Source organism: Astyanax mexicanus, unplaced genomic scaffold (genome assembly GCF_023375975.1).
Source record: "Astyanax mexicanus isolate ESR-SI-001 unplaced genomic scaffold, AstMex3_surface scaffold_37, whole genome shotgun sequence".
In the NCBI taxonomy this organism is placed as follows: Eukaryota; Metazoa; Chordata; class Actinopteri; order Characiformes; family Acestrorhamphidae; genus Astyanax; species Astyanax mexicanus.
In genome coordinates, this window is record NW_026040047.1 from 824779 (window position 1) to 851690 (window position 26912).

General features: G+C 39.0%; 1 protein-coding gene across 5 annotated transcripts in view; it reads left to right on the forward strand.

Annotated features, from left to right (window-relative positions):
• Positions 1 to 26912, forward strand: part of plekha7a (pleckstrin homology domain containing, family A member 7a) — a 91120-nt gene that overhangs the window by 36622 nt on the left and 27586 nt on the right. For 4 of the 5 annotated variants that reach the window (XM_049473373.1, XM_049473375.1, XM_049473376.1 and 1 more), the window contains exons 4-9: positions 11522 to 11608; positions 15585 to 15696; positions 19671 to 19781; positions 22679 to 22751; positions 23016 to 23116; positions 26059 to 26234. In XM_049473373.1, the coding sequence (XP_049329330.1) occupies positions 11522 to 11608; positions 15585 to 15696; positions 19671 to 19781; positions 22679 to 22751; positions 23016 to 23116; positions 26059 to 26234 (660 nt within the window). The remainder of the gene's footprint in view (positions 1 to 11521; positions 11609 to 15584; positions 15697 to 19670; positions 19782 to 22678; positions 22752 to 23015; positions 23117 to 26058; positions 26235 to 26912) is intronic. The other variant, XM_049473378.1, reaches the window with a different exon arrangement.

The window sequence follows — 26912 nt, forward strand, 5'->3', positions numbered from 1 at the left end:
CTGCCTCAGAGACATGGTGTCTAAAAATAGCTTTGGGGTGAGGTAGAGGTTTTCAAGAACACGGCCAGAGATGGAAGGAGGGCTGCGTCTGATAATCCTCCAGAATGATTGGGTGATTTGTGCTCAGTTTGAGGCAGCAGTGTTTGTAACAGTGCGTCTATAATTGAACGCACAGGCTCTGTTTCTGTGTGAAAGGAAGACGAATGCAGGATGTTTTAATGCAAAAAAACAAGAACATGAACACAATGGTTATTTTATGATTATTAAGTAGGCCTATCACAATTATTACAGAATCACCTCATCACAATTATTAGAGCTAGCTGCGATAATTTGTTCTGACCGCAATTTCCTACAGATTATATTATTATTATTATTATTATTATTATTATTATCATTATTGCGCACAGAATATAAATGACATGCATTTTCTCCTCAACAAATAAAGAGAGATGGGTACCTGAGTGAGAAAACATTAATTTGCTTCATAAATGAAAATGTTTACTTTTAAGTACTTTAACCAATTAACCTGGTGTGTAAAGTTTGCTAATTTAGTCTGAGGCCTTTAATTTAATTTTTTTTTTTTTGTTTATTTTGAGAATTTGCATCTATTATTTTTGAGATTATAGGAATACAGATTTATTTATGTAAAATTTTAAATGTATTTTTCAGTAAATGTACCTTTTTATTATTGTAATATTTGTTCATTAAGACAGTTTTATTAGGCAAACAGGCCTGCTAAAATAATGGCAGTGTAAAAACAAACAATTACTTTATTAATCACAATTATTTGTATGCCAATAAATAGTTAGATACAATTTCATGATCATTATCACCATGATCAGCTTGGTCTAATAAATACAATCTGCAGTCCCAACAGAAATGACCATTTTGAAGGTTATAAAAATAGCATAAATACCTCTAAAGTATGTGTAATAAAATAAAGTAAAGATTACCATCCTACAGCTTCCGAATGGTCCAACAGGCTATACGATGCCTCTACGATCAGGAGTTCGCCGCTTTGAATCCCAGTCATGCAGCTTGCCATCGGCTACTGGAGCCCTGAGAGAGCACAGTTGGTCTTGCTCTCTCTGGGTGGGTACAGTAGATGGTGCTCTCTCTTTCCCCTTATCACTCCTAGGGTGATGTGGATCAGCACAAGGCTGCGTCTGTGAGCTGATGTATCAAAACAGAGTCGCTGCGCTTTCCTCCGTGTGTTAGCACTGTGATGCTACTTGGCAGTTCGAAAAGAGGTTGAGTCTGACTTTACATGTGTCGGAGGAGATGTGTGCTAGTCTTCACCCTCCTGGTGTGTTGAGGCATCAATAGTGATAGAGGGGGTCTTAATGAGTGGGTTGGGTAATTGGCCATGTAAATTGGGGATAAAATTAGATACAATTTTGGAACAAAAAAAAAAGGCTGCCATCCTTTTTGTCAAGGACAGTTTTATAATTTTTTTTTCAATGATTCTGTGGAACCACAACATTTAAAACTAAGGTCTAATTTCATTGGTTCATTTTTAATTCCTTATTATTTATTATTATTTTTGTCAAGTTTTTTTTTTTAACAAAAGGGTGCCAACAATTTTGTCCATGCGTGTAAGTGCAAAGTATGACGAGCTTCAGTAACTGATGTTGCCCCCTCAGATGAAGTCATGATTTTAAGATAATATTGAAAACAGATTAAAACTCTTGGCTGATTGTCAGTAAGAAGGCAGGTTATCCACAAAAAATGAACGCAAGGCAGGACAGGCTGATGTGGAGAATCTTATTGGGCAGTGGGTTAGTGGGCATTGGGCAGCCCCCTCTGCAGTGACCAAACCTCTCATTAGCAGAAAGAATCAAAAGTCTAGACTAACCGTTGCTGAGGAGCGAGCTGTGTGCAGAGGAGAGACGGTCCTCAGGTACTGATGAAAGCAAGTTTCATTTATTTAGGTCTGATTAAAAACGGTGGAAAGACTGAATCCACAGTGTGCAAATTATTCAGTAAAAGCTGGAGGAGTCAGAGGCTCTTATACAGATACAGGTCAGAGTAAATCCAAATGTTTATCAAAACTTCTTCCACAACATGCGGCTCCTTCCCTGCATTCATCACCCAATCAAACAGCAGGATTCATGCAGAACACCACCCTCAGTTACACCGCAAAATGAGTAAACAGTTCCTTAAAACTGGAAAGATTGAAATAATGAAATAGACAGCCAAGAGACCTGATCTAAACCTCCCAGAGACTCTCTAGAAAATCCTTGGAGACAAAGTTATGGCCAAGAAACTCACTCCAGTCGCTGAACTGTGGAAGAGTGTGAAAGATTAGTAAAGTCCTGTGGCCTCAGATGTGCTGAAGCCTGTAAACTTCCTACTACTTCTTGACTCTTGTAACTTTCAGAAAATGGAGTCAGATTTGTTTCTTTGTTACAGGCATTGCTGCTCTGAATTTTTATCATTGTAAAACACTATCCTAGTCACATGATACATAAAAATCATTATTCATAAATGTTTCTGTCAATTTAATCATGTGTATGTTTGTGTCAGTAGTAGCAAATGCAACTAAGAAACTTAATAAAAATGGTCCTTTAATGATAAATACAAATTATTAACTGTGGAATGTCTTTATATTTAAATATTTTAAATACTTATTATATTTATAATAATGTATTATTGCTAATTATATATATATATATAAAAATTGTAATAAAAATATCGGTAACACTTCCTATGAACCCTGTATTCATAATGTTTTATAAATGCATTTATAATATGCATTTATAAAAAGCCTGTATAATAACTCATAAGTACTTAAAGCGACATTCATAACACATTATAAACTACAAGTGTAAGGGTTTCTAAAGAAACGGCGTATAATGCCCTATAATATCTGTTTGTAAGAACATTGTACAATGTAGTGTTGTAATGCACTATAACTGAGATTTGGTATATTTTGGTATGATGCATTATAATATGCAGCTATGATTTCTCAAATTAAGCTTTTATATATGTGTGTAACATTTAAAAAGCCTTATATACAGGCATTACAGACTTTAAGTGAAGTGAATTTTCATATGCTTTTTAAACAGGAAGTAAATTTTATTATGCCTCACTATAATGTCTTGACAGTAATGACTGTATATAAGGCTTTATAATGTGTTACGCACTTTTATAAAAGCTTAATTTGAGAAATCATATTATAATGCATTATACCAAAATATACCAAATCTGTGTTATTGTGCATTACAACACTACATTATACAATGTTCTTATGAACATATATTGTAAGGCATTATAAGTCGTTTCTTTATAAACCCTTATACTTGTAGTTTATAATGTGTTATAAATGCCGCTGTAAGTACTTATGAGTTATTATACAGGCTTATTACAGTCATTATAAGGTATTATGCATGTCATATAATGCATTATAAAAGCATTTGTAATACATTATGAATACAGGGTTTATAGGAAGTGTTACCAAAATATCTTACAGGGGCTCAGACTGGAGCAGTAGAATAATGCACTGCCACTGTGATCAGGAGATCTGATATGAATCCTGGTCGTGCTGCATCTCCATCAGCAGCCAGAATCAGAGAGAGCACAGTTGGCCATACTCTCTTTAGATAGATAGAGATAGATAGATACTTTATTGATCCCGAGAGGAAATTCTAGATTCTTTGGCTGGGTATCTCCCCATATCACTTCCAAAGGGATGTCGGTCAGCACAGGCATCTGTTAGTTGATGTATCGGAGCTGAGGCACTGCGCTTTCCTCTGAGCACACTTGTTAATCATTTATATACTCTATCAGCAGGAGCTCTAAGAGAGACGGAGTCTGACTTCACTTGTGTTGGAGGAAGTGCTAGTCTTCACCCTCCTGGTGTTACAATAAATAATAATACATAGCTTATGAAGAGATAAAAAATTTGAATGACTGTAAACTCTTATGTCCAGTGTGTTATGCTCCCTTATCATGCTCTAATCTCATGATCTGTGACCAAAGAGACAGACGGTGTTTAATGTGTCAGAATGGCCATCTAAAGAATGCATTATGTTGTTCTGCATGCTGCACTAAATAAGCTCTGCTGCTGAACTGTGACCCTGTGCTGTAACTTTCAGCCATGCTTCTTATTCAGCCTCTTTTATCCAAACACTCTCCCACATGAATTCATATGTAAACCTAATCTTACCTGTACACCTGCATGGGTGTGTGTGTGTGTGTGTGTGTGACTCATATCTGCAGCAGATTGAATCAGGAGGGAACAGTAGATTTGGCAGAACAAACGGTCAGCTGGAAGAGCCTCAGATCAAAGAATCCCACTACCTGCTTCCTGTCGCTCTGTCCCCGTGACTAAAGGCTAAAACCTCGACCTATTCCTGCTGCCTCTCAGATTTTATTTCGACTTTTTAAACCAAATCCAGGATTTATTTCAGCCTCAGGTGTCCTGAACTTCAGTGACCTTCATAAAAGTTAAAAGTTGCTAAAGGTTTAATTTATACAAAAATAATAAACAATTTAAAGAAATGATATAATTAGTCTTATGAATACAAACATTTCCACAATGGGACATGACATATCTTCAGAACTACAGGATGACTCGCTAAATTACAGAGAGAATTTAGAAAAACATTGAGTTGTGCTTTTCTTCTTTTTGTGGAACTGGAACTTTTTGTCTCTCTGGTTATGAAATATTACTTATTTGCTGGTATTAGGTTCAAGTTAACAACCAAGGTGTTTGTCAAACACATGCAGGAAAGGAAGTATTCAGTCGGCTATAATATCTCCATCTAGTAATGCATGTGCACTTAATTTTTTACACAGTAAATCCAGCATTTATTCCACACAGTTCTAGCCAGTGGGTGGAGCCACATAAGACATCTACATATCTCACTGCCCTGATGATATTTATAACAGTGGTAATTCTTCCCTAAACTCTTTGACTGAAGTGTAAGATCATGCTAATAATCTGAACGTGGTACCGGTGCTGTATTTAGTTATGGGTTTGTCCCTACCTTTTTAACTACCGTATTTTTTGCACTATAAAGCACACCTAAAATCCTTAAATAAAAAAAACACTAGTGTGCCTTATAATCCTTTGCTCCTTGTGTATGAATTCTACCAGTCAGGTATTAAGGAGCAGTAAAGTCACTCTGGCAGTATTAGTATTAGCTGCTAACCACGCTTAGCTCTAGCTCTATACTCAGAGGGGAGTATTATCAGCCTGTTATCTGTATGTTTACTGTGGTAAAACAAGCTGCGTTGTATAAACCACTAGTTAATATCACCCTGCCTCACCTGAACACTCTGGGTTATGATAATATTGCTGCACTCAGCTATAGTGGAAATCTGTAAATCTAAGCTTACTGTAAATAAACAGAAGCACTTTACTCACTCAAATAAACAGTTTTCAGGAGAGAAATCTGTGTAGATTGACATCCAGCGCTCGTTTGTTTTGTTTACTTAACGGAGCTTTGCTTTAAAGATCTGCTGAATTAGAAGGAAAACATGGCAACCCCTGTTTCTTACTAGTGTCGCAAAATGCAACTTATATTTCTGTGTGCCTTATGTATGAAAATAGACCAGAAAGTATGGTTTGCAGCACCATACATTCACTCTTTAGGGAGATAAGCTCTTTAGGGATGTGTATGTTGTTTCTGAAATATAAAGGGTGTCCTCTGATTTTTGACTCACCCTCTATAGTCTTCTTTTTGCAAGTCAAAGTCTTTGGTCACGAGTCTAAGTTTCAAGCACAATACCAGTTCTTTTTCTTCTGGTTTGTTTATAGTATGCTTTCAAACACATTGTTTTTAGTGAGATGACGACACAGACATGAGGTGCTGCACATAACACGTCCAGAGTGTAAACAGCATGGAGCAGCAGGATTTGTTTATAGTTGTAATTATCTGGGGAATAAATCATGTTAAACTGCACCCAAACAGCTGATTGGCTTAAACATGAGGAGTTATTTGATAGTTTTGGACTGAGACCACCTCCTCTTGCACATCTCAATGTGTGTTTGTTTTCTCACCTGCCCAAATGATCTGCACTAAGAGTGAAAACCAGCCAGAGTCCTGCTGGTAGGAAAACACCCTGCTTTACCTGAAAGGATATGTGATAATATGGTATCTGGTGGATCTAATAGAATGAACGTCATTAGTGCTGTGTTCATTTACTTAATCATTAGAGGTTGCATCTTGCCAAATGCTTCTTTAATACAACTAAATCCAATTAATTTATTCTTATATTTCTTGTCTGGGAACAGTTTAATTGTATTATATCATATTTAATTTATGTATAATGTTACACACCAGATGCCCTTGAAACTTGATTATGTCACGACCATGGAAACACATACACACCTCCAGCACTCCCCAACGCACCGTTTTCTGTGTCGAAGCTTGACCTACATCATGTTTTTATTTGTATTTCATGACAATCCCCATGCAGAGCATGTATCGAGACCTAAATACCAACAGCAACAACATTTTTTGCAGTTTCAGAGCTGAATATGTTTTTATTCCCTTACTTTTCACCACTTTGTGGGATTTTATCATTGAATTTGGACTGCATCTCTACTGCTGCTGTTCATAAAGAGGCCTGTTGGGTCTTCTGTTTCTGTAGCGGCAAAGTTCACCACAAGTTCTTTAATTGGACACAGTCTCCGTCTTCGCGGCCCAAGCCAACAACTCTAAACAGGCAACAAAATTTATCTTCCAGGCTAGGCTAACCAGTTACACTCTTTGATCGAGTGCTGAAGCTCCATCGTAGTTCTCTCTCTCATAGCGCTTTTCCACCAAAAGAACTCTTGAATCAGTTCTTAAATCAGTTCTGATCAGGCTTATAAGATCAGTGGTGCTTTTTAGCAAACTAGCCCACAATTCCACCAGTTTTAGTGGAAGCGTCAAAATGTCACATCATACGTCATCAACAGAGGGCGGTGGTGCTCCTGTGCAAACAGACACGTCATTACGGTTCACACTGTAGAACCTAGTATTCTTCGGTTCCTGCTGCAAACGGATGTTCCTGGTTCAGGAACCTACTTTTGTTGATGGAAACGCGGCAAATATTTAAAGATAAGGTTCTCAAAACAGAACGGATTCCACATCTGTGAAAAGCGCTATTAGTGAACTACAGCCAACACACTGTATATTCTAATAAACAGTCACTTTGTTACCTCAGGTGTATTTCAGCTTACGGTGGGGACTACTGCCTGGAGCTCATCTATCAGAAGCGAATGGCTTAGCTAACTATTAGCCTTCTCCTGAGCGCTGGGGTTCTACAAAGTGCTCGTCAGCCACGTAGCACAACCAGGCCTCGCTCCAGCCTCTAGCAGTTCACTGGATTTCACTTCACAGCTGACTTCACAAGACTAACCAAAAACATCTAAACAAAGTCTCACAACAAGCACTCCTCTAACCTGAGTAAACGACTGTTGAAGGGGCTAGAGCTAAATGCTAACAGGTGGAAATTCTTTTCATGAAACCCCATGAAACCTGTAACCTGTTTCAGAATGTTTATGAGTTATGAGTTTGGTTCCCTCAGCACCTGTTGAACCAGAGTAAATCTCTCTCTGTGATCAAAATGCATCTCTCAGCAATCTCTGTCCCATGCCTATCATGATCTTCATGCTTTCCTATTTCAGCCCAAAACACAGGTGGAGACGAAATGGACTTTAAGACAGCTTTTTAACTAGCAGTTCTATCTACCAAATGGGTCAGAGAACTTTGTGTGCTCTACAACAACCCTACTTGATTGAGATGGTGACCCTACCATTCTGGTGTCACATTCTGGCATAACCCAACCTTTTGTGTAAGGCCTTGGCACTATCTTTCATTAATTAGCCCCTTGATTTAGCAGACCCGTCCGCTCATCTAATGGACAACCATGCATTTCGTTTTGTGCAGATTTAATCAGCTGTTTCTCTGTTTTGTTGACCAAAACATTGGTGGCCCACTTTCTAAACAGTGGGTCTTCCATTGGATGGCTGAAATCAATCAGGACGTTGGCCATCATCTGCACAGCAACAATGTGCACATCACAATTACAAAAGGAAAAGCGGTGGGATACTCCCACTACGTAATGTGCACACTATTGAGTCCTTGCTGAGCCTGTCATTCTAGGTGGGCAGTCATGTCTTGGTAGGTTTGCAGGTGTAAAATATTTTCATTCATTTTTGAATGATGCATTCAAACAGAACAGAGCTCTTTGGGATGATTAAAGCTTGGGATATGTTTTTATAACCTAACCCTGCTTTAAACTTCTTCTCCACAGCTTTATCTCTGACCTGTCTGGTGAGTTCATTGGTCTTCATGATGCTGTTTGTTCACTAGTGATCTCTAATAAACCACTGAGGCCTGATCAGCTGTATTTATACTGAGACTAAATTACACACAGCTGAACTCTTAACTTATTATCTAACTTCTGAAGCTGTTGATTGCACTGGATTTTATTTAGGGGTTAAAAGGGGGTAAAGGGGCATGAATACTTTTGCACATCACACTCTTTTGATTAAAAAAAAAGAAAACGTATCATTTTCGTTCCGTATTTCTGAATGGTGCGCCACTGATATGTTTATAAGCTACAGAAGCTCTTAGGCTTGGCTACAAAAACATTATTTTTATATATATTTGTTTTTTACCAGTTACCATAATTTATATAAAGCAGACCTTCTATTTGTGGGATGAGCTTTGAGTTTAAAACTTTATGGCTTTATTTTTTCCTTTTTTTTTTCTTGAACTGTCCTGATTAGCTTTAACTTGTGAATGATACATTTAACCCTTCTTCTGCTTGCCTTAATTAGTGTAATTAACATATAATATTAAAATGGTTCATCTCACATATTTGCAACCACCCCCTGCAAAAACAAAAACTAAACAAAATTGCAGTGTGATGTTTTAATGTTTTTTGTAAAACTAGTATGTTGTATATGATGGTCTTTCAAAAGTAAAACATTAAAGAAAGTTTGAATATGAAACCTCACACATAGTCAGTATATAGCCGGCACATACGCAGCAGATAGTAGAAATGTGAGAATCAGTTTTCCGGCTTCAGTCTGTGGGATTCAGAGCTGATGTAATGAATGAGTCACTGAGGTTGATGGAACGTATCCCCAGCAGATGCTCCTGTGAGACAGTGGGCCACTCTTCTCCTCCTCTCCTCCGCTGCATTTAAAACACAACTCGCAAAGCTGGAAATAGATCTGACCTTTGGACTTGACACTCTCACTGCACAGACGTGAGGTGTTTTGTGAATGTGTGTTTCAGATCCCCTTTAGAACATGTCAGCTGTCCAGATCAAGCGCTGGGGGGACAAATGTTGCTGCTGTCATTACAGAGAGATGGTTTTACTCAGGTTTCCTCATGTTAAACAGGTTAAACCGTTTCCTGTTGTATGGAATGTGTAATTTATTATAGTGTGGAGTTTCTTATTATAGTGTATGGTCTTGTTCTAAGGCCAGCATTTCCCTGGTGTTTTTTTATTTATGAATAGTAAATATATTTTTTCCAGACACACTTCGTACAGTGATGGGACTAAGCTGCAGAAATCCAGTGATTTCTCTGAGAGGATGTATTCAGTGAATTGGCCAGCTTAACACTGGCAGCTTTAGTTTCAGTATTCACATTTTTCACATTAAAGCCTTCAGTGAAATGTGCAGCCTTTGTATTTTAATACAGATCTCCTCACTGTGGTCCCTGTTTGTGTTTACACCTGAAAGCAGTGTGTAGTGAGAGCAGTGTGATAAAAGCGGTTATCTATTCACACCTTTGGTCTTTTGGCTTGATTTCACTGATTTGTTTAAACTCCGTCTCCCTGGTGAAGTCATAACTTCACAGGTGAATGTGCTGTTGAATTTGATATGCCCTAATCAGGTGTCCTATAAAGTGTTATAGATTATACATATATAATCTGTCACTGTCCATCAATCTGTCCCTCACTTCAGATCCAGTCAGGAGGGTTCCCTCTGGTCTTTAATGTGACTGGTAGCATAAACATGAACAGTTCTGTGGGGAAAGTTACGTGACACGCTTACGAACAAATAAACACGAAAGTAGCTTATCGTATTTTTCACACTATAAGGCACACTTAAAATCCTCTTATTTTCCCCAAAATTGTCACTGCACCTTTTTTTCTGGTGCTCCTTATGTATGAATTCTATCAGTCAGGTATTAAGGAGCAGTAAAGCCACTCTGCTGAAGTACAGAGTTACACAGGAGTTTCAGTTTAGTTCTCCAGCACAGAGACTGGAACCGCTAATCACAGCACCAGCTCTTTTACAGTTTAGAGACGAGTATTTTGGAGTCTGCAAATTTACTTGTTAAAACAAGCTACGTGGGACGAACCGCTAGCTAATATTGCATCGGCTTACTGGAACACTCAGGGTTCCTCAGTGTAGCGCAGTCTGGTGGCATTTACTAGTGATAATCGCTGCAAACTGCACTAAAATTCTGGAAGTCTAAGCTTAATAAATTAAAGCACTTTACTTCTCCAAATAAACAGTTTTCATGAGAGAAATCTGTAAAGATTAACATCCAGCGCTCGTTTGACTTTTAAAGAAAATGTTTTTTTTTTTTAAGAATTACAGTTTTGTTTACTTAGCCGCCCCTAGAGGTGAGACATGCTTGAATTAGAAGGGAACATGGCGACATTAGTATTGTCAATTAAAATGCACCTTATGTATGATAATAAACCAGAAAATAATATGGTGCTCCTTATAGTGTGAAAAATACTATAAAGAAAAAAAAACTCTGGAGTGTGTATTGTTACTTAGTGAAGATGTCAGTTTATATGTTAATATTACTGCACTAATAATAAGACACTACATAGTAGCTCCAAAGTTGTGTTGCTGGAGACGAAGAATCCATTATTCCTAATCCCGCTGGCAGCTTCTGCAGTGTCTGAAACAGACATGTTTTTGTGTTTGTCTGGGATCAGCACCAGGCATGCACTGAAATCTTCAGCTTTTTTTGCTCAAAACCAAGTGAAACAAATAAAACATTTGGCCAAGAACTGAATTTTAAACTTGATTTTTCATTCTGGTTAATGCTGACACTTTTTAGTAGCTTAAAAAAAAGTTTTTTTCTTTCAAAACTACATAGTGAAAATGGAATTATGAAAGTCAGCAGAGGACTTTTAATTTGACACCACTGGTACATTTAAGCACTTTGCTCATGGGCACTTCATATTGATGCAGTCTAGACACTTTTTTTGAGAATTCAAGAGTAAATTACAACCATTTAGAGCCAAAAAAAGCCACAGTAGATCACATATGACCTGAAACTAAATACATGCTAAGGCTAACTTAGCTCAGCTAATGTTTTGGTCCTTGCTCTTTACAGCTCGTACCTTTCAGCTGGAAAACAGACAGTTATTAAAGTGGTAGTGAAGAGTTTTAGCTAAATATTTTTCAGTTACTGAAAATGTTATGCATCCCTAAGAATCACTGCTTTTTATGTTGGTTTGTTGAGTATTGCTGGGATGTGTGTGTGTAGTAAATGTGCTGTTTAACTAATGCTGTGCTGCTTTTTCTTTCTCTGACCCGCAGCCATAATCAGAGGACCACATCTTTCAGACATCCAGTGACGGGTCAGCTCTCTTCTGAGAACGGCGAGTTCAGACTGCAGACTGAATCGTGAGTGCCACTCTTCTTCTTCTTCTTCTTCTTCTTCTTTTTCTGCTTCTTCTTCTTCTTGTTTTGATGTGTCACAAACATGGTCGTCTCCACAGAAAACAAATGTCCAAACTGCACAGTATCACACTGAATAGTGCACAAACACAGAACACCACTATAAGAAGTGTATGGATGGCGCAGAGTGGTCCAGTGGTCTAAAGCGCTGCTACTCATGAAGGTAGATGGCGCTCTCTCCCCACATCACTCCTAGGGTGATGTTGATCAGCACAGGGCGTCTGTGAGCTGATTTATCAGAACCAAATCGCTGGGCTTTCCTCCAAGTGCGCTGTGATGCTGCTCGGTAATGCTGCATCAGCAGCAGCTCGAAAAGAGCGGTGGCTGACTTCACATGTATCAGAGGAGGCATGTGCTAGTCTTTACCCTCCTGGGGTGTTGGGGCATCACTAGGGAGTGGGAGTCCTAATGAGTGGGTTGGGTAATTGGCTATGTTGGTTGGGTTGCAGGTATGGATTTGTTTGTAATTTAATAAATGACAAGGATCACCTGAAATAGAAATAGACTTTGTCATCATAAGGTACTATATACAGTTACAAGAAAAAGTATGTGAACCCTTTGGAATTATACTTGGATTTCTGCATAAACTGGTCATTAAAAACCTTCTGATCTTCATCTACGTCACAGCAACAGACAAACACTGTCTACTTAAACAAATACTACCCAAAAAATGATATGTTTGCATGTTTTTATTGAACACCACATGTTAACATTCACAGTGAGGAGGAGAAAAGTATGTGAATCTTTGGATTTAATAACTGGTTGATCCTCCTTTAGCAGCAAAACAACTCAACCAATGGTTTCCTGTAGCTGCAGATCAGACCTGCAGAACGGTCAGGAGGAATTCTGGATCATTCCTCTTCACTAAACTGTTTCAGTTCAGCTATAATATTATGGGATATCTCAATTGTTTCCCTGCAAAGTGTCTCTGTAAATTGGGAATAAAATTTGTCGTTGATGATGTCAATCCGTCCAGACCCTGAGACAGCAAAGCAGCCCCAAACCATGATGCCCCCTCCACCATGTTTCACAGTTGGGATGAGGTTTTGATGATAATGTACTGTGCCTTTTTTTTCCACACATAGCGTTCTGTGTTTTCCTTCCAAACAACTGAATTTATGCACAGTATATTTATCCAGTACTGCTGTGAAACATCCTGGTGCTCTTTTGCAAACTTCAAACGTGCAGCAATGTTTTTTTTGGACAGCAGTGGCTTCCTCTGTGGTGTCCTCCCATGAACTCCATTCTTGTTTAATGTTTATTGTAGATCTGTTAACAAAAACCGTATCATGTCCTCAGCTGACACTCTAGGATTCTTCCTCACCTCATTGATCATTCTGTGCTGAGCTCTTGCAGTCATCTTTACAGGACTTTACCACACCTAGAGAGAGCAGCAACAGTGTTGAACTTTCTCCATTTGTAGAGCGTCTGTCTTACCGTGGACACATGAACATCAAGGCTTTTAGAGATACTTTTGTAACCCTTTCCAGCTTCATTCAAGTCGAGCTCTTTTTTGGGAGGCAAAACAGCAAACTCTAAACTGCTGTGTGTTTTAAAATGCAAAACAGCTTTAATCAACACATCCATTCTCAATCTCATCACATCCTGCTCCAATTATCTCTTAGAAAAGTCATTAGCCTAAGGGTTCACATATTTGTTCCACCCTCACTGTAAATGTTAACATGTGTTCAATAAACTCATGCAAACCATATAATTTTGTGTGGTATTAGTTTAGGCAGACTGTGTTTGTCTATTGTTGTGACGTAGATGAAGATCAGAACACAATTAATGACCAATTTATGCAGAAATCCAAGTATAATTCCAAAGGGTTCACATACTTTTTCTTGCAACTGTAGATTTTTATATCACGCCAAAGTCATTCCCTGCTTCATACATCTTAAAATATAATTGCTGTATAAGGTTTTTGGGGTAATTCCAGAAAAGAACCATGTCTGGAAGCAGTGCAAATATTGTTTCTCTTAATATGAGCTTAATAACTAAGCTTATTAATAAAAGCTTTTAATGGGCACTTCAAATTAGAACTATTAGTATAGTTTAGCACAGGCTCAGCTCTAATACAGACGCCCCCTCAGCTCTCTCTCTCTCTCTCTCTCTCTCAGCAGTAGTGTGTTGTGATGGATGGGTCTCAATAGCAGTTATGTGGGTGTAGATGGCAGTATGAGAGGTAGAGTTAGTGTGTTGTGGGCTCTGAGTGTAGCAGTTATATGGGCTGAGTCTGGCTCAGCATGTGACTCTGCTCTTATCAGTAAAAATAGCTGCTGGTCAGAGGTTGTCAGTGCTGAGTAAATTATTTCCAGGGTTATTAAATATGTTTATGTTATTTTGCAGCAGTCATGGCCTCACAGGATGAAGGAAGCAGGGCACCAGCGTCTGTTCTGCACATATAGACCCGCTTATAAATCATAGAAACACAGGGAATTACTGAAAACTGTAAAATGATTGGGTCCTTTTAACATTTCAGATCATGCCAAGAGTATCAAACAGAACACCTGGATTCTGCTACAGCTGGTTGTGAATGGACATGTATTTTATGCTCGGAAACAGTCAGAGTTTAACATTCTTGACAACCTTGATTTACAGTGAGAGCGTAATGAACTCAAAACTCAGTTCATAGTCAGATTACAGCAGGTAAACTAGTAGTGTTGTTCACAGCATTCTCCTGTTCTTTACATCACAGTAAAATGCAGAAATATGATAAATAAATCTGAGCTGGTTTCTAGTCTGTAAGATGGATTTCTAACTTCCATCTATTTCTATGAGTTAATCAACTGGTTATAAATCAAAAATCGGATTATTGACCTACTTCATGTAAACTGAGTTTTCCAATTATCTGATTACCTAAGTTCATGTTGATTGGATTAATGACATTCTGATGTTCTGCAGTAATACAATTCTGATATATGGTCAGTGGAGCTAATCAAAGTAATTAAATGATACAAGGAGATAGAAGTCATAATATTCTGACTGGATTGGGTAGTAGGAGTACAGGTCACAAATGGCATAAGAATGAAATGATAAAAACGACGAGCAAGTATGTTTTTTACTTAATGTATTTTCTAATTTAATTAACTTTTTTGTTGTTACCTGTTTACTTAAACCAGACAACTAATGAACGTTTTTAATAAGCAAATAACATTACAAGAGCATAATAAAAAAAATAATACTAATATGTCACTAAAATTCTTATAGTGGTACTTAATTAAAGCTGTGTTATTAGTAAAACAAAGATCAAGATTCATTAAAATGTTCCTTCTGGCAATGCACAAACTCTAGACTCTTAAACATCATTTCATTCTATCTCATCTCTACTGTGAAGCATGGTGGAGGGAGTGTTTAGGCTGGGGCTAATTTACTTGCCTCAGAGCTTGGACATGTAGTGAATACTGAACATTTACAAAGGAATGGTTTAGCGTCTGGAGATTCTGAGCTTCGTGTTCTAGTTTTCAAACTAACGATGCCATGCCAGAGAATCTCTATAAAGGGGAATACGCACTTACAGTGAGTCCATCATGAATGAGTCAGCTTCCTGTTATGCCTGTACGGTCACAGAAAGTGGTCACAAACGGCTCTAGTCATGTGTTTTTTTGACCCGTGGTTCTCTCTTTCCGTATTCCGATTGACTGTTGGTTGCTGCTGTTCCTGACTCCCAGTCACCGACTGAGTCAGATATTTAGCATGCATTTAGCGAGCAAGTGTTTTTATATGCAGTTCACACTACATGACTGATCGAGTGCAGAGTGATCCCTGATTTGCCGATCAACAAAAAACTGTTGGTGACTAAAAAAAAAAAATCCTGTAGTGTGATCCTGGCGTAAGATGTTAACAGGACCTAGTTGTGCAGCTAAACTGTAGAAAAGAGAGCAGGTCCTGATTCTGCTGTGTTGATGCTCCTGTTCTGCAGGCTGAGCGGACGCATGCTTAAGCCACAGACAGCCCTCCGGCCCGACAGCACCGTCAGCGAGACTTCCACCACAGTCACTTCTTCTACTGTCGACACCACAGCGGTCTCAAAGGTTAGTACATTCTTTTCTGCTTTTTATGTGTGTTTTTACGCTTACGTTTTTTTTTCTGAAAAAAGGAAAGTTGTGGAAACTATACGCTACCTGTGCCGCCTGTGCGGTCACATGATTGGTTCATTTTGTAACAAGACTGCTTCAGTTTCTTGGATTACTTTCCTTTTGATCAGTATATCCTAAAAAACAACTTTATTTGTAAATGCAAAGTTCTGTGTCTACATCAGATACCAAGTACGGGTATCTTCCCTGCTGCACATAAGCCTTACTGTATAAAAGAAAACTGAGAACTTTAAAGGCACATAAACAGTTAGCATTAGCTCGTATTGGATCACAAAAAATTGTAACACAAGCATTAGACATCAATCAGTAAATGAGCTAAAACTAAACTTTTAAATGTATTTATTTGGAGTTATCATGGTTATGTTGTTACTCAGGGAACACACAGTTCCTTCTTTAGTTTTTTTCTTAGCATCTGACTAATAATGTGTATGTAGTGTGACTTTCAGATTTTGTTGTTTTATGAACCAAATGCTACAGAAACATTGATTAATTAGAAAAGGGAAAGGGAATCTCCAGTGGTTTGATTTGAGCAGTCAGTTTTGCATGTCCTCTATGCGTGGTTAAACACAGAGTTGTGGTAATTAGTTTGTTTACTCCCCTCGGGTGAAGAACCGTCCTCTAGACAGAATCCGGTGACAAAAACAGCAGAGTCACGACTGGAACTCGACTGTCAGAAGAATCCTGATGTGTAATGCGTAATAAGGGCTTGTGCCAAATGTTTTAGCTCAATCATCATATTCCTGTACTGTGCAAGAAATCATTTTTTACATGTTTCATAAATACTGACATTTATGTAAAGTATTTTAATAGACCACCGCTGTTGTGCATCATTCTGTAGTGCTCGTATGAATGGGCTTTTTTAAAAACTGGCCTCTGTCACATTCTGTGGTAAATAAATAAATGTTCTGACCCCTGTAGGTTTCATTCCGAAGTACATTTTTTAACATCAGTAATCTCTGATCGTATGTTTACAGCATATTAAACACAGCTGATAAAACTTATCAACTATCTGTTACAGCAGGAAAACACTAAAACCAGCAGCACAGTGTTTCCCCTAAAACCGAGCTTTAAAAGCTGTATCATGCTGTGTTAAATTAGAGAAGCAGATTTTACGCTGATGTAGGTAGCTTTTCTGCTAGTTTCTAATGTACTGAACCTGTGATCTTTTTAGCTTGTTAGCACAGTTTTTATATAATTATATTAATATTATTTATTTTCTATAAAAACGTACAGCTCCTGAAAACGCTCTTCTCCCAAATTTCCAATGAAAATAATGAGCATTTAGAGCATTTATTAGCAGAAAATTAGAAATAGTCAAAAAAAGGACAAAGGTGCATAGCTCTCAGCTCTCAAATACCTTTATTTACAAACAACAACAATACTATTGTTTTGTCCCATTCACATGTTTTTGCCTAGAGTCATTAGTCCCCATCCGATACTTTGACAATCTAGTAATAAAGAAAAAATAATCCAAGTCATATGTTAAGGTTTTTTTTATAAACGTTTAATTATTATTGAAACAATGGCATCAAAACAAACATTTTTATCACAAAATCAGTACCAAAATGCCATATGAATGATTTTTCTTTCTTTTTTTTTTTTAATAAACAAACAAAAAATATGATACAAAACAACTATTATGATTAATCATAATTAAGATCATGATTTATTTTTTAGATACTGGTAGTTCTGTATGTTTTTTACTGTGTGATAATATCTCAGGTAGTGCTGGACAGTAGACCGGTTCATACGGTATAGCAGAGGGTAATTTAGAACCGGTATGCGTTTTTTCACACACCGCCATTCTGCTAAGAGGCGCTGCCTAAAACAGAGGTAGTGATGTTCAATACCATCGATTTCCTTTCCGATCAGATACCGAGTAAAATTCAGGCTGGTATCAGCAATACCAAGCCGGTACCGATACTCTGTGAAAATACACCTAATGTGTCTGATAAATCTTAAAATACATGCAATCTCTCGAATAAGCCTATGATAAGAGAATACACTTGCTGTTTTATAATACTGGGAGACACAAATTGGAATTTCCAGTAAAAATTGTAGTTAAATAAATAAAGAAATGCCACAATAATAGTTGAGAGTAATATGTTCATTTAACAGTTAAAGCAAATTAGACTGATTGTACATAATAATACACATTTTATGAAAAGTTTACCATGGCGGTTTTAATTCAATTACTATAATATAATTACATATAATGTACCGAGAGCCGCCGCTCCGCAAGCCCCGATGCTACCGAGAGCCGCCGCTCAGCCAGCCTCGGCGCTACCGAGAGCCGCCGCTCCGCAAGCCCCGGCGCTACCGAGAGCCGCCGCTCAGCCAGCCCCGGCGCTACCGAGGGCCACCGCTCTGCCAGCCTCGGCGCTACCGAGGGCCACCGCTCAGCCAGCCTCGGCGCTACCGAGGGCCACCGCTCTGCCAGCCTCGGCGCTACCGAGAGCCGCCGCTTTGAGTTCATTTACTCCCCGTGTCTGTGTATCTCTCTGTGCTTCCTCCTTCCGTGTCACGCCCCTAACCTCATGGGCCTACCACAATCACATTGTCTGATTTTTTATAAATTTATTTGTAAATAATGGTGGAAAATAAGTATTTGGTCTATAACAAAAGTTCATCTCAATAGTTTGTCATATATCCTTTGTTGGCAATGACAGAGGTCAAATGTTTTTTGTAAATCTTTACAAGTTTGGAACACACCGTTGCTGGTACATTGGCTCATTACTGTCGGAGGGCAACACAGACTTTCAACTCTCTCCAAAGCTTTTCTATGGGGTTGTGATCTGGAGACTGGTTAGGCCACTCCAGGACCTTGAAATGCGTCTTATAAAGCCACTCCTTTGTTGTAGTCCTGGCAGTGTGCTTGGGATCATCGTCATGCTGAAAGTCCCAGCCACGTTTCAACTTCAATGCCCTTGCTGATGGAAGGAGGTTTGCACTCAAATTCTCACAATACACGGCCCCATTCATTCTTTCATGTACACGGACCAGTCGTCCTGGTCCCTTTGCAGAGAAACAGCCCTAAAGCGTGATGTTTCCACCCCCATGCTTCACAGTTGATTGAGTTCTTTGGATGCAACTCAGCAGTATTCACTCTCCTCCAAACACGATGAGGTGTGTTTGTACCAAACAGTTTTATCTGACCATATGACATTCTGCCAATACTCTTCCAGAACATCTAAATGCTCTCTACCAAACTTCAGACGCGCCAGATCTGTACTGGCTTAAGCAGGGGGACACGTCTCTCACTGCAGGAGAGTGAAGTGGGGTGGTGTAGTGTGTTACTGACAGTAGCCTTTGTAACATTGGTCCCAGCTTTCTTCAGGTCATTCACTAGGTCCCCCCCTGTGGTTCTCCCTGTGTGGGATTTTTGCTCACCGTTCTTGGGATCATTTTGACCCCACGGGCTGAGATCTTGCGTGGAGCCCCTGATGGAGGGAGATTATCACTGATACCGGTATCTGTATAGGTACTCTGTAGCGTATGTTAGTTTTAAAGGTACCTAAGGGTTTTAAGGATGAAGGATTACCTGGTTGCCCTGATGATGTAGACTCTCAGGTGATATTACCCAGCTCTGTACGTGTTTATATTTGTACAGGACTACACCAGAGGGAGCTGCTTCTGCTTTTCTGTAGCTGTGTGTGTGTGTGTGGGGGGGGGGGGTTATTGCATTGTTTATGACAGTGAATGCTTTCCCCGGGTGATGTCTGATTTATGAGCGTGCCGGTCGGCGTGTGGAGCAGTGATCAGTGTCAGGGCTCTAATTAGTGCTCCTGGTCAGTGTCAGCAGAGGAAATGACACCTCCCTGGCAGATAGTTAGCATGAATGCGTGATGAATGAATGGTGTAGTGACTATCTGTGTGTGTGTGTGTGTGTGTGTGTGTGTTTTTTGTTTTAGTCACAGGGTTCCAGATTGAGCGGGAGGGTACATAGCTTTGGTAAGCGGGACAATGCCATAAAGAGGAATCCGAATGTCCCCGTGGTGCTGCGTGGATGGCTCCACAAACAGGTGAGGATTTCTAATCACTTCCTACTGAATAACACAAATAAAAACTATCAGTAACTTCATATAGTAACTAGTTAAGCTGAATTTCTTTCTGCAAGTTATGATGACCCATTGAGATGCACTACAGGAAGGCTGGTGAAAGCCAGTGTATACCCAAATGGGTTATTTGTCCAGCCAGTGAAAAGTCTTTAAAAGGGTTTTACTTTCCAGTCTTACGCCCTGCCTGGACGGGATTAGTTTCTCAGGGGGACGTCTGTGAAAATATTTCACATTTCTACTCAGTGATAAAACTCCAGCATCTGGACTGCAATTGAAAAAACAGGAGGACCAGTGAGTTTTTTAGGCTTTCTTGGTCACATGACATTGTTTTCAGTAGCTCCTCCATTTCCACTCTCTGTTGCGATTACGTGGATCTCCGTGGAAACGCGGGCCCAAAGTGTAATTACAGTGCAGGGCACTAAAATTACCAGAGGAGCACGGAGTTCAGAGAAAAACAGTAGATAATTCAGCCTGTAATTTTCTCAGAGGATGTCTGAGAAAAACACCTACATGATTATTCTGGACAGGAATAAAATCACAGAGGATAAAAATCCCTATAAAAGAGAAAATTACCCCAGGAACTCCTGAGAAACTAATCCCGTCCGGGTAGAGCAGACTTCTATTTCTACGTGTGTATGAAGACTCTTACAGACAGGGATGTTCTGGATTAGTGCTGTGGGATATGATGATAAATATCGTGGGGACGAAAGAAAAGTGTCTATCGTGCTACTTTACCTTCTATCGTCTCTATCGTTTCTACAGTAATTTCATTAATTATTCATGCAAATATATAAAATGTATTGACGTTAGGGTTGGGTTTCTATCATGGTTTTCTATTTTTGGTGAGGATCTTGGAGTGATTGTATTTGGTACACGGCGCTCTGTTGTGTATTTTTACATTTTAATTATTTCACTAGAACCGTCACGCTGCCGCTTCTGTCCTATAGGTGTTGCTTCTTATAGCGCTGGGAAATCTTTATATTCTGTCTTTAAGCTACTGCTCACTACTTCGTTTTGATCTTTTATAATTTGTTAGCATTTTGAGCTTAGTTTAGTTTAGTTGGTTATTTTCCTATTTTATATCTATTTTTCTGTTTCTATTAAATGCTGTTATTAGCTAATTAGCTTTTTAACTTGTTGCTGCCTTCTTTGTTGTGTAGCATAGATAACTTTTCACTGGTCTTTTAAAAGAATGTTGATTTATTAATTTAATAGCTGTATCTAATTATTTTAAGCCAGACAGACACTGGTTGATTTTTTAATCAGGTGTGGAGAGCTCATCCGCATGTTTAAATGGTTTGTCCTGTAGGAAAACGCAGGTGATTTATCTGCTGACACTGTAGTCTGACTGCAGGCTAAGAATGTCATGTAGCCCGTAAGCAGTAGAAGAAGTTCCAGATCCCCGCCAGCCGCGCACCCATTAATCCACCTGCGGAGCTTTAAACAGGCGGATGAGCTGTGACTTTTTGATCAGAGCAAAAATCACAGTGTGATTTGTTACATTGAACATAGTTCTAGGTCACGTCACAGAGCATTTTCTTCAGCCGAACCCAAGAGCTCGCCAGGAAAGCGGTGAGAATTCAGTCAGTCTCGCGTTCAGTCTCGCGTTCAGTCTCCGGTTCAGTCTCCGGTTCAGTCTCCGGTTCAGTCTCCGGTTCAGGCAGAAAACTCTAGTATGTAGAACTATATTATTATTGTTATTAATTTTTCATTCTTTTAAATAACAGGATACTTTGACTTTTATTTCTCTGCCCGGACCGGCTCCAGGAAATAGTCTGTGATGTAATTACTGTTTTTTAATACTAATTTTATTTTATATAAAGATATGGTATAATCATCACCATATAGCTAAGTAACCAAGTATTATTATTAATGAAAATGAAGGAAATAAAAAAACTGAAAGTTCTCCTTAACTGAAACTAATAAAAACGGTAATTAAAAGAAAAAACTAAAATGTTTATTTATATAAATGTGGCATATCATGATATATATCATTATCGTGATATTAAAAAATCCATATCGTGATGTATGATTTTTCCCATATCGCCCAGCACTATTCTGGATGGTCAACAGTGTGTAACAGTACACCTGATTGCTGGAAGAAAGAGAGAGGTAAAGACATCAGTTTAGTCTGTAATTCTGTAATTTAGTGTCCAGGTCTTGGTAACAGTGAACCTTATCTGCTGCTTTAATGGCTTCAATAAAAAGGTGGTAGACTAAAGTGACTGAGGGCGTTTTCACACCAGCACTCTGGTTGGTTTATACCCTTAATGCGGTTGATTGAACAGGTGTTAACTCAGGTGTGGATCAAAACATCCAAATTTTCAGCGTTCTGTGTTAAAGCACCTTTACACTGCACAGATATTCTCGATGAAACACAGAATCGTCTCACTATATTTATTCACCGGACCATAGAAACCAACTACAGGTGTGAAAACGCCCAAAGAACCCTAATGTCACCAACGCTAAACTTCAGAGGAGTCTTGATGAATTAACTGGCCTGAATCTGGTCCAGAGAAAAACAGGTCCAGTGTAGAAAACACTGTCACAATGCACACAACCAAGACAGCACACAGGTGACTTGTGGACTGGACTGAGACCAGAGCCCTGGTGATAACAGGTTCAGGAATTCTGTAGAAAGGAACAAGAGAAATTCCATGTAGAACATCTTCTATTGAACCACTGAATACTTAAATAATATAGATTTAATTTTCAGTTTGATAAGCTGAATGTTATCCAAACACATTCTCCCCACATTCCTAAGCTTACAGTGAAAAGGGTGTTACTGCAGCTTTGGTGAGAGTGTGCAGCAGGCCTTAGCCAGGTGTGTGAACAGAGCATGTGTGTGTTTCTGCTTCCAGGACGGTTCAGGTATGCGACTCTGGAGGAGGAAGTGGTTTGTGCTGGCTGACTATTGCCTCTTTTATTATAAAGGTGAGTCTCCCTAAACCAAGCATTAGTACGTTGGTGTCGTTATTTACTGATTTACTGAGCAGCTATACCTCTGATAAACACACAGTTTGCTATGTTATTACAGTGATATAGGGCTGCTAATGACCATTTCCATAATTGATTACTGTAGTTTTCGCACTATAAGGATGCACTATCAATTGCATCAAGAGAGGTTTGGGACAGCCGCTGTGTTCGCATAGCTAGGTGTTGGAAGAATCTGAACTCTTCTCGTTCTGTTTTCCACAGATAGTCGAGAGGAGAACGTGTTGGGCAGCATCCCTCTGCCCAGCTACACCATCTCCCCGGTGGGGCCGGAGGACCACATCAGCCGCAAGTACGCCTTCAAGGTAAAGTGTGATTGTAGGATAATAACCCTCTGTTTACATCACAACATGTACAGTGATGATCAGAAATAAACTCCAGTCCGGTTCACTGTCCACTTCCACAGGTGTCTGTAGACCTGTGACCGCTGGACACAACTCAGACACAGTTCAAACACAGCTCAGACAATTTTCAGACACAGCTCAGACACAGTTCAAACATTTTAGACACAGTTCAAGCACAGCTCAGACGCAGTTTAAACACAGCTCTGAAACGTTTTGTACATTTCTCAGATATGGCTCAGATGCAGCTTAGACGCATCTTGAAGACCGCTCAGTCCCAGCTCAGATACATCCCAAACATGGCTCAGGCACAGCTCAGGCACAGCTCAGACACAGTTCATACAGCTCAGAGACAGCGTGTATGTGCGTGTGTGCACGTATTATCTTCTTTCGCTCAGACTGGCTGCAGGTCCTTCTAGAGTTATTTAAGTACTTTTAAGCTATTTAAGACTGTGTACTGATGCCTCTTTGCTCATTCTGTCTGTTACTGTATTTTTGATTTTTATTTAAATTCAGATTTATATTAACCTGATGCTCAGTGTAATCGGTTGTTTTATTTCAGCTAAAAAATCTTTCTTCCCTGATTGGCCTTCTTTGTTGCTGTAAGCAGTGTGTTATAGTGTATCAATACACAATGGTTTACATCGGTACATAGTAATATCATTATTTTTATTTATTTATTATAAAAGTTTTATACAGAGTCTTTGTAAATTAATGTTCCAAAATATAATGTTAGCAGATTTATTTGTTTCCATTGAATATTTTCTTTCAGTGGTTTGTTCCTAAAATAGTCAAGTATTTTTTCAGTGTGATGGTTTTGATATTATTGTATTGCCATATTGAATACCCCTATAAGCCATTTACAGGACATATCGATCAGAGTCTAAAGAGGTCTAAAGCACTGCCACTAAAACCCGGTCATGCAGCTTGCCATTAGCTGCCAAGGCCATGGGAGAGCACAGGTGGTCTCTCTCTCTCTGGGTGGGTACAGTACAGTAGATGGCGCTCCTTCCCCTCATCAGTTCTAGGGTGATGTGGATCAGCACAAGGCTGCGTCTGTGAGCTGATGTATCAGAACCTAGTCTGTGAAGGTAGGATTCAGTTTACATCATACAGCAGCTCTGGGGGGAAAATCTCCAAAAACTCAGATGGATGTAAGAATACTTAATAGGTCATGACTTATTATACTGTCATTTACATTGACCATTTCTGAAAATCTGTGAAAAATATCACTTTTATAGAACTTATTTTATTCTTGTTTTACCTTTTAGCAAGGATTTTAGAAACAAGACACTAATGTAACAAGGAACCATACATGATTTCCAACACTAAATGCTCTTGGTAACATTTAGGCTATGATCTGTAACTGTGTAGCAACAAAGGGGAAGTAAATGGCAAGTATTTCTTACTAATAAATGATAATAATAATAATAATGATTTTTTGATGGGACTGGGCAATCTACACATCTCTCTTTACCTCACTTTTCTACTCCAGTGTTTTACTGTGTTAGCAGTGCTCACTGTATCCTGTGCTGCAGCTCACAGTTCTGCTGGATATAATAAAAGCAACAAAATCCTGCATTGTTTTCATTGTCTCTACTGTTCTGGAGGTTTTCACACTCGCACTGTGAAGAGAGATGTGGGGCAGGTTTGTAGGTAAATCCTGCTGGTTATTTGGGAGAGGAGTGTCTGGGACGTGCAGACGAGGCTCTGTAATCTTTTTCTAATCCCATATCAAAGAGTGGCCTAATCACAACACATTCTGCACAGCCAGCAAACCCGCTCAGCGCGCCGGTGTAACTGTGTCAGGGTTACTGACCGGCCGCAGCGCTGCACCGTGTGATTAGAGACGCTCCACAGTTCTGTCTAAGGGTGCTGGTATTGTGTGATGTTGATACTCTAATGCGTATGATGTGCGTACTGCGGCCTCTGCTGTGTGCTGTGTTGCCTTTGTTTGCCTGTGTTTGTAGGCATAACATCCAACAGTCAGTTAATACTTAATATAAACGAATCTCAAGCACGGAGGTGGTGACCAGTCGGTTGTGCTTCATTTACTGAACTGTTTTTTTCTTTTGCTCTGATTGGTGGTTCTGATTGGTGGGCTCACTGCCTGTAATAAGAGAATTATGAAGTCAAAAAAAGTCACCACTAAAATAAAAAAGGTCACACTCAAATATTTAGTTGAACCGCCTTTAGCTTTAATTGTTTTAATAAGCATTTGCAACATCATACGGTTTATTTCAGTCCAGTGTTGTATTAATTTTACATCAAGATCTTGCAGCAGCATTGATGATGGTAGAGTCTGACCAACCGCTGCACAAAGCAGCTCTTCTCCATCCAGCACATCCCAAAGATTCTCAATGAGGTTAAGATCTGGACTCTGTGGTGAACTCTCTCTCAATCCATGTGTGAAAATGATGATCTCATGCTCCCTGAATCATCATTCCAGATCCATGAATCTTGGCATTGTCATCTTGGAATATGCTCGTGTTCATCAGGGAAGAAAAAATCCATTGATGGAATAATCTGGTCTATATTCACTGTGTTCAGGTAGTCAGCTGACCTCATTCTTTCAGCACATACTGTTGCTGAACCTAAACCTGCAGACCAACTGCAGCATCAACCAACCCCACATCATTTACTTACTTACATCCAGGTGGAGATTTTTTGGCCAGGTAGTGCATATCCAACCACTGGAACCAGATCAACAATTAAATTCACTTCATCTCAGCAGTTTTCATGTTATTGTTTATCAGTATATGTATTTGTAAGAGGAATGGAGCAGTGGTTTTCAGGTGCGCTGGTGTTCTGCTGGCTGGGTCTCCTGCACTTGTTTTGTGTTGTAGCTTTTTAGGGAATTTGTGCGCCGGTTGGCTGAGCTGACGGACTCTGTGCTTTTTCCACAGGCCAGTCATACGGGCATGCGCTCATACATTTACAAACACAGCTCTGTGATTGGCTCACAGGCGGAGCACGGCGGCATGAGGACGTACTACTTCAGCGCAGACACACAGGAGGATATGAACACTTGGTTGAGGGCCATGAACCAAGCTGCGCTGATGCAGAACCACACAGTGAAGAGGTCTGTATTAAACACACACACTCCTACACACGTGCTGGGGAGTCTGTTTCCTCAGCATGTGTTTCTCTCTTCCTGTTGTTTATACTGTAAAGTTAAAAAAAAAAAATCTCTGAAAATATCAGAAGTTAACAGTAGCAACGTTTTTTACATTTTACAGTTCTTCCTATTGCTGCTGCTGTTCCTTTCCTTTTCTTCTTCTATTATTATTAATAATATTATTAAACATTGACCATTAAAGGAAAATAAATAAAAAATGAACATGGTAGAGTTTGGCTGAACAGAAGCTTCACTACTTCTATATATTAATAGAAGTATATTGAAAATGTCTCTTTCTTTTGAAAGCTGCATGTGAGTGGAAACTCTTTTGAACTATTGTATTTCCAGCTAATGATTATTTTACAAGTTTGATTGCATTTTCAATGTTTCAAAGATTGTGTAATGTTAAATCTGTACATTTAAACTAATCTTCGGTTTAATATTTTCTGCTGGCAGCAACTGGTAGATTTTTCTGAAAGTTCCACTCAGAGAGCTTTGTTTGCATTCTGTGCTATTCATTTGCATTTACTTTGTTAAAATAAATATTTAAAAAGTATTTATGCTACAGTTTCATGATTCATTAAAAATGATTGGATTAGAGCACTGTTAAATGTGTTTATTTTAAAAGTTTATGATAATAGA